The following is a 17193-nucleotide window of genomic DNA, read 5'->3' on the forward strand; positions in this document are numbered from 1 at the left end:
TGGGTGTCCTGATCTGAAACATTGCAATTTTATTGAAATGTTATGTTCCAAAATCTCAGGATTTATTTAGTTCTATACCAATTACAAATGTGCCAAGTCCTTGTGACTTGTACTTTTGGATTTAACTAGATCTGAAAGCACTACAAAATTGACTGTAGTAACATGTAATAAAATGGGCTTTACATAAATATTTTAAAAATTGCAAAAAAAAAAAAAAAAAGTAGGAAGCTGTTATACCATGGTCACTATTAATTTGTGTTATTTGAAGGTGATTACCACCTCAGTTTCCAAGATAAGACTAATTAAGCAAGATTTTGACCATCCTGCTAATCATTCAAATTGTCATATTTCCTAAAATATTCACCCAAAATTCAAAGTGATACCTACTTTTAACACATTTTATATCATTATATAAATAACATTTACCCTAGTAAAAACAACTTTGAGCCACAAGTCTTCCATTATACCCCCATCCTGTTTCTTGACAAATGATCTTCAAACTTGTTTACCCTTGTTCTCTGAATGCCCATTCTTCCATTAATTCCCCAAACTTCGCATTCAATCACTACCTAGAGTGATATGGCTTTTGTAGCAAGTGATATGGCTTTTGTGGCAACACTTTTAAAACCTCTGATCTCTCCTGCTTAGGATTTTCGTTTGGCTTAAATTAACAGGACTACATTCCAAACATTGTAGTAACGAAGACAAGAAAACTCCAGTGGAAAATAAACACAGGATAACTTAAATAACAAGGTTGAATTTGAGTTGAGACACTAAAAGGTATCAAGCATAAAGAAAAATATTTAATTTGTTTTATTCTATACAGTAAATATTCATTTAAAAATAAAACCATTCCAAAGCATGGAAAAATAAAAACAGAAGAATAAAATAGTAAAAAAGGAAGTTTAATTTTAATTTCTTCAAATTTTGAGGTCAGAGATAATTTTTGAGTATGAAAATATAATCTTATTACAAAACATATTTTTCCCAACTATCTGAATTTTTCTTTATCATTTTGAGTGAAATGAAAAAACATTTTCACTAATTTTTTTCTTTACTTGGGGAGACATATAAATAAAATATTTTGCAATATTTTACAGCAATATCTTCACTCAAATAAGATAAAACAACCAGAGTTTGTACTGTCTAGCACTTAGCGGAATGTACACATCTGCTTCTGGTGAAAGTGGTAAATGTTTAAATACAAGTTTATGAAAACTATATAAGATACCTAACACCAGTGTTTTTGGAATTAACATTTCAAAAAAAAAAAAGACATTTCAATTTTAATCATTAATATACTTTAAAATATATGACTTCTGTAATATGACTACTTACAAAGGCAACAATATTAATGATAATAATGATTTCAAATTTTGGCAAAAGGCCAGAAATTTTTAGGGGAGGAAGGAAGTTGATTGCATTGATCCCAAGGCTCAACTGGAACTTATTTTATTGACCCTGGAAGAACAAAAGGTAAAACTGACCTCAGCAAAATAATAATAATGGATTCAAATTTTGCCACAAGGGCAGCAATTTTGGAGGAGAGGATGAGTCGATTACACTGACCCTAGTGTTCAAATGTTACTTATTTTATCAACTCCAAAAGGATGAAAGGCTAAGTTGACCTTGGTGGAATTTGAACTTAGAACGTAAAGATGGACGAAATAGCATTTTGCCTGGCATGCTAATGATTCTGTCAGCTTGTTGCCTGAATAGTAATAATAATAATACTTTCTACTATATTCTACTATGGGCACAAAACCCGAAATTTTTGGGGAGGGGACTAGTTGACTATATCAACCCCAGTACTTGACTAGTATTCATTTCTTTGATCTCGAAAGGATGGAAGCAAAATCGACCAAAGTGGAATTTGAACCCAGAACAAAAATTAGATGAAATGTCGCTAAGTGTTTTGTCAGCCAGTTTGCCACCTTAATAATAATAATACTAAAAAAGCCAAATAAAGGTTTATCAATTTTTTTTTTTACAAAGCTTTCAGCAGAGCTCTTTAGTTTGGCAGATTACTGCATGGCAAACAAATAAACAGCAAATAACTCAGCAGGTAATCCGTCCTGTTTCTCTATTTTAACAACTTTCATTCCTGATTTTTTGATGATGTTAATGAACTCAGATTTTGGCCGGGTAAAACAGCTGTCAGTTTCATCAAACACTCGGTCTTCTGTGGTTACATTTTCTTTAATGGCAATCAAGCCCCCACTCACTAAGGCGGCTTTGCAGCGTTTCAAGAAGGACACAAAATCAGAATTACTAAGGTAACCAAGGACCCACTGGCACCAAATTACATTGTATCTGCCAGGTTCAGGAACAAAATCTTGCAGGGAGTTGCAAATGTAACGGTCCACTTTTGACTTTTTGTCTCCCAGGTAGGTTTCTGCACGGCTTAAAAATTTTTGGTTCAGGTCTAACATGTCAACATGATTGAAGAGTGGTGTCAGTAGATGTTTTGTTACTCTGCCAATACCAGCACCACAATCTAGAGCTCTATTGTTGTCAATGCTACCACCATGAGTCTGAAATTAAGAAGAAAAAAATGTTAGGGTATGAAGAGGAATGAATTAAATATGATGCTTTGAACAGACAAAATTAGTTTATAAAAGACTCTGGATATGGAAATCAATTGAAGACAGCTGAGATACTGTGTGTAAGGGACATGGGAAATTGAATGGAAATGATGGGACATTGAGGGTGCACTCAAAGAACAAGTCAAAATGGGATCTTTGTGGTTATTGTCACTATCTACAATTTTGTTCCAACTGTTTTCAAATTTGGTACATGGATTAAATTTTGTATACTAATTATGAAAATGAAATTCATTTTTCCTATAAATTCATAATTAAAAAGTTATTATCCTTTAAAATTTGGGTATTTTAGCCAATCATAAGTGAATATTTTACACATCACTGTGAAGTTCTGTTAGCATTGTAAGCAAAGAAGTACCACATGTTCCATAGCACATTGCAAAGAACTCTGTCTCCATAGTAACCAAAGATGCTGCATATGTGCACAAGGAGTGCAACCACCAAACTGAGTGTAATCAACAAATTGAGAGTACCTGGGCATCTTTAAAGCATAGAAATAAATGCTGATGTGAGACACACCATTCCATGGTTGACACTTTGTCAATTTATATGGAGAAGGAGATATGAGAAAGAATTTATTTTATAAAATCCTAAAGTGTATTGCAAACTTACATTCTTGAATTTTTTAAAACTAATAAATGTCTGTTTAAGCAATGTTTTGACTTATTTCTAGCAACTCTTGTTGATTTGCTCATAGCTTTTAAATATTTAATTTGCTATGAATGTTTTAATGTTTTTCAATGTTTACTGTAGCTAGTTTAATGGTTTGACATGCCTGTGCCCCACCCCTCTTACTACTGAGACAGATGATAGAAGAGGCAGCGAACGCAATGTTTTCTGATTGGCTGCACATTCTGAGAATTATCTCAGCTTGAACACCTGTAACATTTTCGCAAAATTTTTCTGGAGTAAATGAATAACAAATTTGGATTCAGTATCAAAAATTGCATCTATATGATACATAAAAATTTTTTTTAAAGATTTCAACATGCAGCGATGATAAGCACAAAGATCTTCAAAATGACAAGCGATGAAGGGACATCAGAAGACTATGTATATTGTTCATATGAGTTGGACTGGTATCCTATCCTGATTGCTGCTTTCACTATGTTTCAGCTGTTGTACACTCCAGCCTTCTTCAGGTATCTTGTGTTGAACATGATTGTTGTATCAGAATTTCAAGCCTAACCCTTTATTTGATTTACAAGAGTACACTGTTCTCATTCCTCTCTGTTTTGTGACTTTTTTTTTCATTTGCTTCAGTTGATTTCTTGTGAATTACCTTCATGTCTTGTCTGGGATTGAACTCAGAACCCCTGGGTGCATGCACTGCATTCACCAACATCTTTATCTACTCCGCTAAGTCCATAGGCAGTGACAAAGCGAATTTTTTTAAAGATTTACAAACTTCATGTCTATGTAATCCATTGTGTCAGTCTGCCTTCTTTTTAAATTATTGGTTTCCACAACTGTATTCATCTCTGCATTTGGCCTGCTAAGGAGGTTGTTATGTCCTAGCATATGCGCTGCTTCCTGAAGCTTTCTAATTTTCTAGTGGTGCTCTCTATTTATTATTGACCAAATCCCACAGTCATTTTTCCATGTCATTGGCTATACCAGACTTTTCAGTGTTAGGAAGGGCATCCAGCCGTAGAAACATTGCCAGGTCAGACTAGGCCTGGTGCAGTCTTCTGGCTTCCCAGACCCCAGTTGAACCGTCCAACCCATGCCAGCATGGAAAGCGGACGCTAAACGATGATGATGATGTAATGGATTCCAACGTTCATCTACTCTTACTTTAGTGGGGGAAGCAATGTTTCTCTTTTGTATACTTTACTGCAGCTGCATGGGGAGGCTTCACCTGGAAGAGATGTCTGCAAAGTGTTGAATTACTTTAGTATACTCTCCTGATATCATACGGACCACATATCTTTTGAGGCCTCTGACATAAGAGTGGGTAGTATGCTTGCCAGGTAGTTGCTACATAGTGGAGTGTTTCTTAACCTGATCATTCCTATTCTAGCACACCCTGCTACCATGTAACAGCTATCTGCAAGAAATAGCAGCCAAATCTTTCCTTTTTGGGGGAAAGGAGCTATTTACACATGATTTCGATGCCACATTCGTTGAAAGCATGTGAAATAACCTGATGGGGGGGGGGGGCACGAGACAAAACTCTGTTGCTGGAAAACTCAGAGTTTCCCGGTGATCCAACGGGTCATGGGTAGTCTAGTATCTTATATCTCTGTATGTGTCTGCATGCACATATGGCTACATAAGCATGTTTAGGGGATGAATGTGTGTATATGTATCATCATCATCTAACATTGCAAGGGGCGAGATCTGGGGAATACGGTGGTTGTTGGGCCTAGGGAATGCTGTACCTAGCCAAAAACTGCTGCACAAGTTGTGCTAAATGGGCAGGTGTGTTGTCATGGTGCAATTGCCACTCACCGGACGCATGCAATTGTGGCCTTTTCTGATGAATAGCATCCCACAAATGCCGCAAAACATCATGGTGTACTCCTAGCTGCTCTGACAACGATCACACTTGGATGGTGCTCTTAACGCTCCACTAGCACGGATGCCAGTCATCGAATTTGATTTTGATTTCACTTGCCTCAACAGGTCTTTGCAAACAGAGTTTAGTGTCAAATGAAGGAAAGGTATGCATAAGTGGGCTGGTTACACCCCTAGCATAGGCCGCGAGGTTATGGTCTCACTTGGCTTGCCGGGTCTTCTCAAGCACAGCATATTTCCAAAGGTCTCAGTCACTAGTCCTTGCCTCGGTGAGGCCTAGTGTTTGAAGGTCGTGCTTCACCACCTCGTCCCAGGTCTTCCTGGGTCTGCCTCTTCCACAGGTTCCCTCAACCCCTAGGGCGTGGCACTTTTTCACACAGCCTATCCTCATCCATTCTCGCCACATGACCATACCAGCGCAGTCGTCTCCCTTGCACACCACATCTGATGCTAACCAAGTCAGTAGAAGGGGAGGATACGCTCAAAGTGTGGCTGCGAGAATAAGAATAGCCTGGGCAAATTTCAGAGAGCTCTTACCTCAGCTGGTGACAAAGGGCCTCTCACTCAGAGTAAAAGGTAGACTGTATGACACATGGGTACGAACAGCCATGTATGTATATATGTGCACGAGGGAACATGTGTGCGTATATATATCTATATAAGTACATACATGTGTGTCTGAGTGTATGGGCACATACATGCGTGCCTGTGCAGGTGTAGGCATGTGCATGTATAGGCATGTGTGCGTATATATATATATATAATTAAATTTACATACACTTGTACACCTGTGCACATAAATGTTAATTATTTAGATACACACATTCAGACACCAAAAGTTTACAAAACCATTAAAACAAATATGCTTTCCTTGAAATGCTAAAGAGTAAACAAAATAATTTAAAATTTCATTAATCAATCAGAATTAATTGACCAACATGGATTTATATTAACTTCTTCTCAGAAGTGTACATGTGGATGCATTCTTTTATTTGTTTCAGTCATTTGACTGTGGCCATGCTGGAGCACTGCCTTTAGTTGAACAAATCAACCTCAGGACTTATTCTTTGTAAGCCTAGTACTTATTCTATCAATCTCTTTTTGCCAAACTGCTAGGTTATGGGGACGCAAACACACCAACATTGGCTGTCAAGCAATGGTGGTGGGACAAACACACACACACATATATATATATACATACAACGGACTTCTTTCAGTTTCCGTCTACCAAATCCACTCACAAGGTTTTGGTCAACCTGAGGCTATAGCAGAAGACACATGCTGAAGGTGCTACGCAGTAGCACTGAACCCGGAACCATGTGGTTGGGAAGCAAGTTATTTACCACATAGCTTAAATGGACATTTTACACAAATCGGGTTTGTTTCCTCATAACTTAGAACCCCCCCCCCCACCAAAAAAAAAAAGTTATTTTCTAATGAAATTTTCTACAAATATCGTTCAAAGTGTGCAGTTTACAATTATTTCGGAATTTAATATGAAAAAAAAAAGGTGAGCGCACACTCGACAATTTTTTTTCGAAATTTCAGGTTTCATTTTGTAGATATATGACGTGTCAGTATGTATTTGTGAGTCCACCAATTTTCTAAAAATACACTTTATAGCGTACTCATAGAGATTTTCATTAATATCCATTTTTTCCCCAGGAAGTTATAAGGACTTAAAGTCTGAGGTACTAGTCGTGGAGACTGGACCCGGTGCGTGCACACGCGCAAGCCGGTCGTAGGTAGTCGATCCTACAGCGACTTGCGTATGCAAATGAGCTGATTGGCGCAACACTGCAAAAGCTAAGTTAATAGCGAGCCCCTACTGAAGCTTAGGAAATATTTTTCAACGATATACGGTGTATATTATTTTAAAGACAATTGTGTTTTTTTTTTTCGTTACAAAACAATTAACCTGTCGTGTGTGTGTCTTTGTTTATCTCCCACCACCGCTTGACAACCGGTGTTGGTTTGTTTATGTCCCCGCGGAGTTTTTTTTTTTTTAAAAGTACTGGAGTCGATTCGTTCGACTAAGCCCTTCAAGGTAGTGGCCCAGCATGGCCGCAGTCCAATTGCTGAACAAGTAAAAGAAGATACGATACCCATGCCCACAAAGAACGTTGTAGTTAGCTCGAAGCATTGTAGTACAAAAGAAAAATGAATGAAATGAGAAATAAGGAAAACTTGTAACAATGCAGAAAGTTGAAAACACCTTTATATCTCGGGTGCAAAGCCTATCTTCAGAAGAATACAGTCGAAGAAATGTGTAATTACATAGATCCAGCCATTTTGGAAAGTCTTGTGCTTTTTGCTAGTAGCAGCAGCACTCTCAATGCATTTGGAGAGCTACTGCTACTAATAAAGGATCTCTGTAAATACATTACTTTGTATTCTTCTGAAGATAGGCTTTGCGCTCGAAATTTAAAGGTTTTTAAAACTTTCTTTATCGTTGGATTACGTTCTTTCTCATTTCATTCATTTTACATACACTCACACACAAAAATGTAAACTCCTTGTGAACTGTCCAGCCATGTGACTTGTGTGGATATTTTCGTAATATCAAATATTTAATTTTTTTAAAAAAGGAATTAATAAAAATATTGGCAATCTTTCGTCTCAACAAACTAATTGTAGCGATAAAAGGATATTTTAGCTGAATTCAACAAAATATAAACAGAGTAGCTGACGTAGTTGTTAATGAAGCTAGAAAAATCAAATCACTGAAACCACACTATCCTGGTTTTAAAACATGAAGCACAGATAATGTAGCTGAGAATAGACAAAGTGACAGTATGGTAACGGTTAGATACACTACTGATCAAAAGACAGCATGGTGAGATCTGTCCCAAGACAATATACCGCCACCAAACTAGGAAAGGAGCGTACACAGGGTGGAAGGTGAAATAACAGCCAGAGCACAAGATATATAGTGTAATCCTTGATACATTAGGCCGAGAGAGAAAATGAGCGAAGGACGTGATTTGATGGTGCTATGCTTGCTTTCGCAATATACCCTCTTCCACCGCCAACAAGGTGCCCCAGTTTGAATGACATCTGCGTGTTTTAAGAAAATTTTTACTCACCTTCAGAAAAGATCGAAGGAAAATTGATGACGTTTTAATATCTATGGGCGACACTTGTGGAAAACCTCCAAGCATGCCATCAATTGTAGCTGGAACTTTCTCCCAATAACATCTAGAATTTTCATAATATTCTTCTCCTTCTCTTGATGCCATTCTACAAAACAATACGACTTCAGCAGCTTAGCGGCAACTTACACCCAATTACCTACCTTGAGAGTAGCTCTTTAAAAACAAAAAATCCCCATGTACTTTTAGGGGTTTTATTATATATATTTTGGGGGTTATTCTTGGTTATCTCCCTTCAGCCAGCCTTCGCGCTCATCTGAGTTTTGAAACGGCAAATTCATTTAAGCATCGGAATAAATCCTTGCTATATTTGTTCCGGTTTAGATCCCGCTGAAATCAACTTTACTTTTCATTCTTCCGAGTTCCATAAAATAAAGTACCAGTCAACTTAGGTCGTTGGTATCCCTCAAGATACTTTCCTTGTGCCTAAATCAGAAACCATTTTTTACTATTCTGTTGTGTCTGGGGAGAGTCATTCTCTTTTAGTGCCTTATTATTTAACACACTCACCGGTAAAATATATATATAGGGCACTAAAAGAGAATGACTCTCCCCAGACACAACAGAATATGCTTCAACACACGAACTCATATAAAGAATCTTGCAAACCAAATCCAAAAACGAAATATTTTTATTATTTCATTGTCTATGAAATCGACGAAAGCATTCCACCGCAGTATTTCATTTTATCGGCCAGACAGACCCGACACATTATACTTTAAATACTTTGACTAACTCTCTAACGATTCTTCCAATCAATGTTTATCTAGTAATAGAAGATACCATTTATTTATAAATAAACACGGACCCGAAAAAGAAAAAAAGAAAAAGGAAAACGGCGAACCTTCGGTGTTTTGGTTAAACTAAAGCGTTAAACTCGGTCAAAAAAACAAAAAAAAATTTGTGTAATAGGCGTAAAACAACTTCCTCTAAACGAATATGAAAAAAAATGCGCGCACGCGAAAGGGGAATGGGGAGAGGCCTCGGAAAATTTACATCGGGAATTTCCGAAAGCGTCTGAGGGGATGACCCGGGCACTAAAACAAAAACAAAAATAGTGTAATAGGTGTAAAACAACTTGCTCTAAACGGGGGGTGGGGGAGAGGTCTCGGAAATTTCACATCTTCAGTCCCGGGCTTTAAACTAAGAAAAAAATAGTGTAATTGGTGTAAAACTACTTGTTCTAGGCGATTATCAAGAACACACACTCACACATGAATCATAAACTCCGAGGCTTCTTTTTTTTTGTTATATATGGGGAGGGGGTTAGGGCTAGGGGGGGGAGAAATGGGTTTCTGTTATCTTCAGAAATGTAAACAAAGTCACGTGCGTACCCATACCCAAGCATCGCCAGGGAAACTAACGTTTGTAGTGGCAGAAAGTTATTAACTTTCTTTCGATGTGAGCATATAAAATGGCCACCGTAAAACTGGAACTGGGGACATCTCTTTTTTCGCGAATTTCATGATCATGTATTCGTTCTAATTACTAAGGAAAGTGAGATCTTACGCAATAAAAAAGATAACGGCGAGTTTATGTAGTAACAACTTGCTTCTTAACCACATTGTTCGGGTACTGTCCCACAGTGTGACACCTTGGGCAAGTGTCTTTTATTACAGCCTCTGGTCGACCAGACCTTTGTATGTGGATTTGGAAGACGGAAACTGAAAGAAGCCCTATATATATATATATATATATATATATATATATATATATATTATATATATATATTTATACAGGGCTTCTTTCATATATATATATATATATATTTATACAGGGCTTCTTTCATATATATATATATATAATAATAAGAGTAAATAATTTCTTCGATGGTTTTTCAGACAACCAACAATTATTTACCAGTAGATTTCGGTATATAAATATGACCATTTGCGGCGGGAACTTCTGTGAAGTTCAGTATATATTGTATATAAGTAGAAGGACAGGCAACAAGTTGCTTTGCCACATACCGAAAGAATTAGAAATAGCAGTCAGAGACTGTTTATTTCTATTTTCTACAAGTGGGGCTCCACATACGACATAACCCTGCAATTCACATATGCAAAATAGGAGGAATAAATAACGAAAACAATGCCTTACCGTTAATGGTGAACATGTTTCTAGATCGGAAGTAAGAAAATTATTTTCTTACTTCCGATCTAGAAACATGTCGTATGCGGAGCCCCACTTGTAGAAAATAGGAATAAACAGTCTCTGACTGCTATTTCTAATTCTCTCGGTATGCGGCAAAGCAACCTGTTGCCTGCCCTTCTACTTATGTACTATGTATATATATATATATATATATATATATATACGAGGACGTAAACACACCAACAACGGTTGTAGGACACACGATATATATATATATATATATATATATATATATATATATATATATATATATATATATATATCGTGTGTCCTACAACCGTTGTTGGTGTTTACGTCCTCGTAACTTAGTGGTTTGGCAAAAGAAACTGATAGAATAAGTACCGGGCTTAAAATGAAAGTCACTTCATTCCTTTAAAATTCAAGGTGGTGTGCTTCAGCATAACTGAAACAAAAAAAAAAAACAAAAAAAATACTTCTGTCTGTGTTGTTCATATACCTGGCACTGGCAAATCTGAATTAATTCTCTCGGCACTAATTTTTGTTTAATGTGTGCAAATTAACTAGGCCCTCAACGTATTCTACCATTTTTGTATATATCTAAGCCCCTTGGCTGATGGAGATAAGGTTAGATAGACAACAGTCATGCTGATGGTGCCTACTGAGGCAGAAACATGTTATAAAAGTCCTCTTATCTCCAGACAATGTTTTTTTCTAACTTGATGTCAACTTTGAAGAATTTTTGATTCTCAAGGTGATCTCCCCTTCTCATCTGGGGTATATCTTAATTGCCATATGGTAATTGCTAATGGTATTTGTCTTTGTTATTTATATACACGCCACTGGCCACTCTGAGTTATTTTTCTCAGCCCATTTTTGCTTAATAATGTATGTATGTATGTAGGTATTACTATCTCCTTATCCTGATATCATGTGATAGTTGTGGATGATCTGAAGATTCATGCTAAGAATATAAGCAGTGCCAAAATACAGCTGGAGTAAATAACAACATTTTCAATTGACACACAAATAGAATTTGTTTAAAACAAATGTTTATATTTGATTGTTGAGTGTGGAAAAACATGATTGCTGCTCAGTGCTTTGTGAACACTATAAAGCAGACATGTCAAACTCCTGGCCTGCAGGCCTCTTCCGGCCCATGCAGCAATTTCATCCAGCCTGCAAGACCATTTTGATATCAGTATGAAATTGGTCCAAATGGTGGCATCAGCAAATAGAGTACTTTGCTGCCCCCAGCAACACCCATGCCTTCTTGTTACAACTACACATACATAGTGTGTGGCAAAAGCAGGCCATTACATTATATATAGGACTGACTGCACTACTTTTCTTACTAAGGGTGTCACCAAAAGTAGCAATAATTTAATACATGACTAGAAACAACACTGTAACTATTACACCCTGTCTGTACAAAAAAGCACATTAAAGAGGTATGATAACGCAATCACAAGTCTCAATTGTAACTGTAACAAAGCATGCTGGGAAATGCCTCCTTTGATTCTCTAATTGCGTTGTGAAGCATTGATAACGCAAAATCTACTTATCCTATAATGCACTGCAACAGCCACCTTACTGCTCTTTCGGGCGATCATTTTTACGTGATGTCATTCAGTAATAGTAGCTATCTATATTAATGGTCAAGAGAAAATTCGATGCTGAAAGCAGAGCCTTTCAAATCTGGTGGGAAACCGAGTACATGTTTACTGACATTGATGGTAAACCCGTGTGTCTTAATTGTGGTGCTAATGTTGTTGTACTTAAAGAGTATAATCTCAAACACCACTACGAGACAAAATATCAGGACTAGTATAAATAGCTTGCTGTTGAGCAGAAGCAACGAAAGGTGCATGAGTTGAAGAGGGATCTCACATTACAACAGGCTTTTTTAACCAAAGCAAAATTACAAAGTGAAGCTGCTGGTAAAGCAAGTTTTGTTGTGGCAGAGGAGATCACAAAATCAGCCTGGCCATTTACCAAAGGAGAGTTTGAGAAGAGTTGCGTGAAGAAAATGTGTAACGTTTTGTGTCCAGACAGGAAGCAACTGTTTGCTAATGTGAGTATTAGCAGAAATACAGTTGCTGATTGGGTGTGTGAGATGGCCACTGATTTGAAAATACAGTTGATTGAAAAAGGAAAAAAATTTGTTGCATACTCTGTTGCTGTGAATGAGACTATTGACACGACTGATACAGCACAGCTAGCTATTTTTATATGTGGATTGGACTCCGATTTGTTCTCTGTGGAGGAAATTTTGGATATTAAATCAATGCATGGGACAACAACAGGAAAGGACCTTTTCGAAAAATATGTCAGAGTGTAACTGACATAAAATTGCCTTGGGACAAACTTGTTGGATTTACAACAGTTGGAGCACCAGCGATGTGTGGAGAAAAAAGTGGACTAGTGGGTAGGATACGTTTAAAGATGCATGAAGAGAACTGCGCTGGCAAGTTGACAACATATCACTGCATCATACACCAGGAAATGCTGAGTGATAAAGTCTTAAAAATGGAACATGTAACAAACACTGTAATGCAAACAGTAAACTTTGTTCGAGAAAAAAGGGTTAAATCATTGCCTATTCCAGTCTTGCCTGTGGGAAATGCATTCAGAGTTCGGTGACGTGCCTTATAATATGGAGGTGCGGTGGCTCAGTTGAGGAAAGGTCCTTGACATAGTTTTTGAGCTGGTTGAGGAGATATGTCAGTTCTGACCTCCATAATGCTATGATGGACCGTGAAGTCTGGCGTAGCATGGTTAATTCCATTGTCTCGACCACGGTCGAGCAATGATGATGATGATGATGTCAGTTCATGGACAGTAAAGGAAATGAATCTGAAGTTCTGCTGGATGAAAAGTGGAAATGCGAGTTGGTGTTTCTGGTTGACATAACTGCGTATCTCAATGTTTTAGATATCCATCTCCAGGGGCGGGATCACATGATCTGTGATATGTATGATGCAGTAAAGGCATTTCAAGTGAACCTGCGTTTATGGAAGACACCAATACACCAATTGAACTTGTTTCACTTTCCCTGTTTCCAAGTAATACCGAGCGAAGTCAGTGCCATGGTGTTCCTAAAGCAACACTTCGCTGATCAATTGAGTGTGCCCCATACTGAATTTGCACAGTGCTTTAGTGACTTTGAAGCGCAGAAAAATAATTTTGAGCTGCTTCGCAACCTATTTGCCATCAGTGTGAAAACTGTACAGATTCAAATGGAACTGATAGAACTTAAGTGTAATGGGACATTAAAAGCAAAGTACAACTCTGTAGGGCCTGCACAATTCACTTGTTTCACACCTGAAGCATTGCCCCAGCTCCATTTCCATGCAGCTCAAACACTGTCTTTGTTTGGAAGCACATATCTGTGCAAGCAGCTGTTCTCTGTGACGAAGATGAAAAAAACGTCACATAGGAGTCGTCCCACAGATGAACATCTGCAATCTATCTTGAGAGTCTCAACAACACAGAACTTTGTCCCAAACTGCAATGAACTCATTGCCAAGAAAAGATGCCAAGTATATAACTCAGACAAAATTGCATAAAGAAAATTGAAAGTTTTCTTTATTATTTTAATTTTCACTAAAAAGCACATTTTAAAAATTTATATTGTCTTTTTTTTTGCAACATGTTTTTATTTTAAATTTTTATAATTTTGACAGGTGATATTTTTATGCAGAGCAAAATATTTTAAGTAATTTAAGTTAGAGTTAATATATTTTTGGAATAAAATTATATACTAGCTGTTTCAATACATGTTCATGTTCAAAAAGTTTTAGACTGTTCAATAAATGTTTATCCTCTTCGGCCCATGACCTAAAGTGTGCTTTCAGATTTGGCTCCCTGTGCGATTGAGTTTGACACCCCTGCTATAAAGGCTACAAGACATGACATAGACAGTTACAATGGAAACTATGAAGCTGTGACCGACAGGAAGAAACACAGCTGATGTTCTGATTGTGTCTGCACATTGGAATCCATCCAACAGCTGATAAATAAGGCCTTGGCTATGTGAAACTACTGGAAGGAAAAGAAAACACAATATCCCATCCAGCAGTAACTCTCACCAGCCAGAGTTTGACCAGCCTTCATCCGGTATCTTGGGGAAATTTTGAACCTGGGTTCTCATTTCTAAGGTATTTTTCGATGTTGTTGTTGTTATCATCATCATTATTATTATTACTTGGTGCATGTTATTAATACGTCCAATTGGATTCAGGACATCCGTATACATGAAGCTGACCTTCACTGGACGATACCTCAACTTCAATTCCCACCATCCATACAGGGTAAAGAGAGGGATTGCTCAGTGCCTAAAACATTGAGCAAAGAATATAAGTAGCGATCGTGGTTCCGGGTTCAGTCTCATTTATACTGTCTAATATAATCAAACAGGCATGGCTGTGTAGTAAGAATTTTGCTTCCTATCCACATTGTTTTGGGTTCAGTCCCACTTAGGCAGGTGTCTTTTGCTATAGCCTTGGGCTGACCAAAGCTTTGTAAGTGGATTTGGTACATGGAAACTGAAGGAAGCCAGTCACTTATGATCATCATCATCATCATCATTTAATGAGCGTTGTCCATGCTGGCATGGGTATTCCCAACCACTGATTGATAACCAGTGTCGGTGTATTTATGTCCCCATAACTTAACAGTTTGGCAAAAGAGACCAATAGAATAAGTACCAGGGCTGCAGTCTAATAACTGAAACAAATAAAAGATAAAAGATCAAATTAGTTTTTAAAATACAATTTACTCCATATGAAAGAAAAATTTTTCACATCAAAAACATATTTTTCATGTAAAATGCATATTTTTTGCATAATATAATACACCACTTTTGTCGCTCAAGGTATAAAGCCATTTTGTATTATTCAGGGTTGTCTACAAAATTTACAAACCACTTAACAATTGTTAATTTAAAAGCAAATAGTTATTATATTAAAATTCAACTTTTTCATCATTCAAATGCATAAAACTATTTCTTACATTTTATCACATTTTTCCAGTCCCAAACCATTCTTGTATGACTATATTTTCTCCCTGTTTAGGTATTGAAATCGAATTTTGGGATTTAGCCCCCACCACTCACTGAAATTAGTAATTTTTATTAAAACATGTCCTTTTAACTATTTAAGAGTTCTTTCTTTAGTTTTTCATGATTTACTTGACAAACCCATTACCACCACCATTGCCATGTTCTTTCAAACAACAATTTTGGCTAACACCTTTGACCATATTTTGTAGCTCAATAGTTCTACCACTCTTTGACATGCTTATATAATCAAAAAAGCACTGCAGCACTCATGACTTTGGATACATTCTACATGCTCAGAATTGTTGAAGTATTGTATAAATTAACTGCCAACATAAATTACTTATGGTATTTGTTATATCCTTCAAAAATACCATGCTTTCCAAAATTCTCTAACACTGTAACTGACTTGCCTATGAACCCTTTCCTCTTTATGGCTCTTTTATTGTTCACTTTCTATTTTGTATTTTATTCTGTTATTGTACATCTACTTATAGCTTTCATTGCTGTCTTTCTTTACTTGATTTATGACTGCTTTCTGTCTTCTCTTTTGCCTTTTGTGACATGTTGTAGGGCTCCTGAGCACTGTATACTATAAATTCATTATCATATAATTAATTGACTGGTTCTTGCCAAAACTCACCACAATTAATTAATTTGGAGCTTGGCTTTAACAAGTCAGACTTCAAACTAATTAAATGTGGTGTGCATTGGCAAGATTCAGTTCATAAAATTGGCAAATCTAGACAGGTTTGTTGGATGTGGTGGGATGTGAGAGGCAATGTCCTGGACAGAGTCCTTCATTGGGGAAAGATATCTTTGAGGCTTTTACTGGTTTAAGTCCTTCAGTGTGGCCATACAGTAGCACTACAAGTGTTTTATTCTCTTATAAATTTCATTTATTGGACTACAGCCATACTGGGACACAACATTTGATGTAGTGCCCCAACATGGCTATATTTATTTTATCAGTCTCTGTTTATCCTGTCACTAAATTACAGGACATAAAGGAACATAACATAAACAAGACCTGCATTTAGACAAGTAAAAGCATAAGCACACATACAAACATATAAGTAAACAAATACACACTACACAAGCACAATAAATACACATTAAACATGCAACACACATTCACAAACCACACACACACCACACATACACACACTACACACACATACACACCAGACACCCACTACACACACACACCACATATAGATATACATACTACACACACATACTCCCCAGACAAACATGTACACACACACACACGCTCACACACACACTCAATCTATAAAAATATTTAATATAGAGATGTTAGGTATACTTCTCTTCATTTAGAATTGAGAATTTACACAGCTGCTACTCTGAAATTTTGTTTGTAGCCAAAATCTACATAGCTTCTACTCAGAGCTTTCTGATGTAGCCAATATTCACATATGCGGTGGTATCAAAGAATTCCTGGACTAGTTATGTTTAATAAAAAAGAACTTATTTACCTAAGTTTTAACATCATCTCCTTCAAAATAGTCACTTTGCACAGTAATACGGCAGTCCCAGCTTTCCTGCCATTTTTGGAATCTGGCTTGGAAGTCATTTTCCATAAACAAGTCAAGTACTTTCTGTGATTTACTCTTGACCTTAACAACAATTTTAAAACAGCAACCTTTGAGCTGCATTTTCATCTTGGGGAAGAGAAGAAGACTGCTGGTGCTAAATCTAGTGAATAGGGCGGGTGTGGAAGCAA

At 36.9% G+C, this 17193-nt stretch overlaps 2 protein-coding genes across 2 annotated transcripts; one reads left to right on the forward strand and one right to left on the reverse strand.

The window, feature by feature from the left end:
- Positions 1-1966: 1966 nt before the first annotated feature.
- On the reverse strand, positions 1967-8432 carry LOC115215036 (N-terminal Xaa-Pro-Lys N-methyltransferase 1-B). Its single transcript, XM_029784169.2, has 2 exons — positions 8210-8432; positions 1967-2534 (listed from the first exon to the last, which is right to left on the reverse strand). The coding sequence occupies exons 1-2, from the start codon at positions 8360-8362 to the stop codon at positions 2025-2027; spliced, it is 663 nt and encodes a 220-aa protein (XP_029640029.1). The 5' UTR covers positions 8363-8432; the 3' UTR covers positions 1967-2024.
- Positions 8433-13221: 4789 nt separating this feature from the next.
- LOC115214773 (general transcription factor II-I repeat domain-containing protein 2-like) lies at positions 13222-13956 on the forward strand. The gene has a single exon (XM_029783803.1). It carries the CDS (start codon positions 13222-13224, stop codon positions 13954-13956), a length of 735 nt encoding a protein of 244 aa, XP_029639663.1.
- Positions 13957-17193: the final 3237 nt, after the last annotated feature.

The sequence above is a fragment of the Octopus sinensis genome, linkage group LG8, assembly GCF_006345805.1.
Source record: "Octopus sinensis linkage group LG8, ASM634580v1, whole genome shotgun sequence".
Lineage (NCBI taxonomy): Eukaryota > Metazoa > Mollusca > Cephalopoda > Octopoda > Octopodidae > Octopus > Octopus sinensis.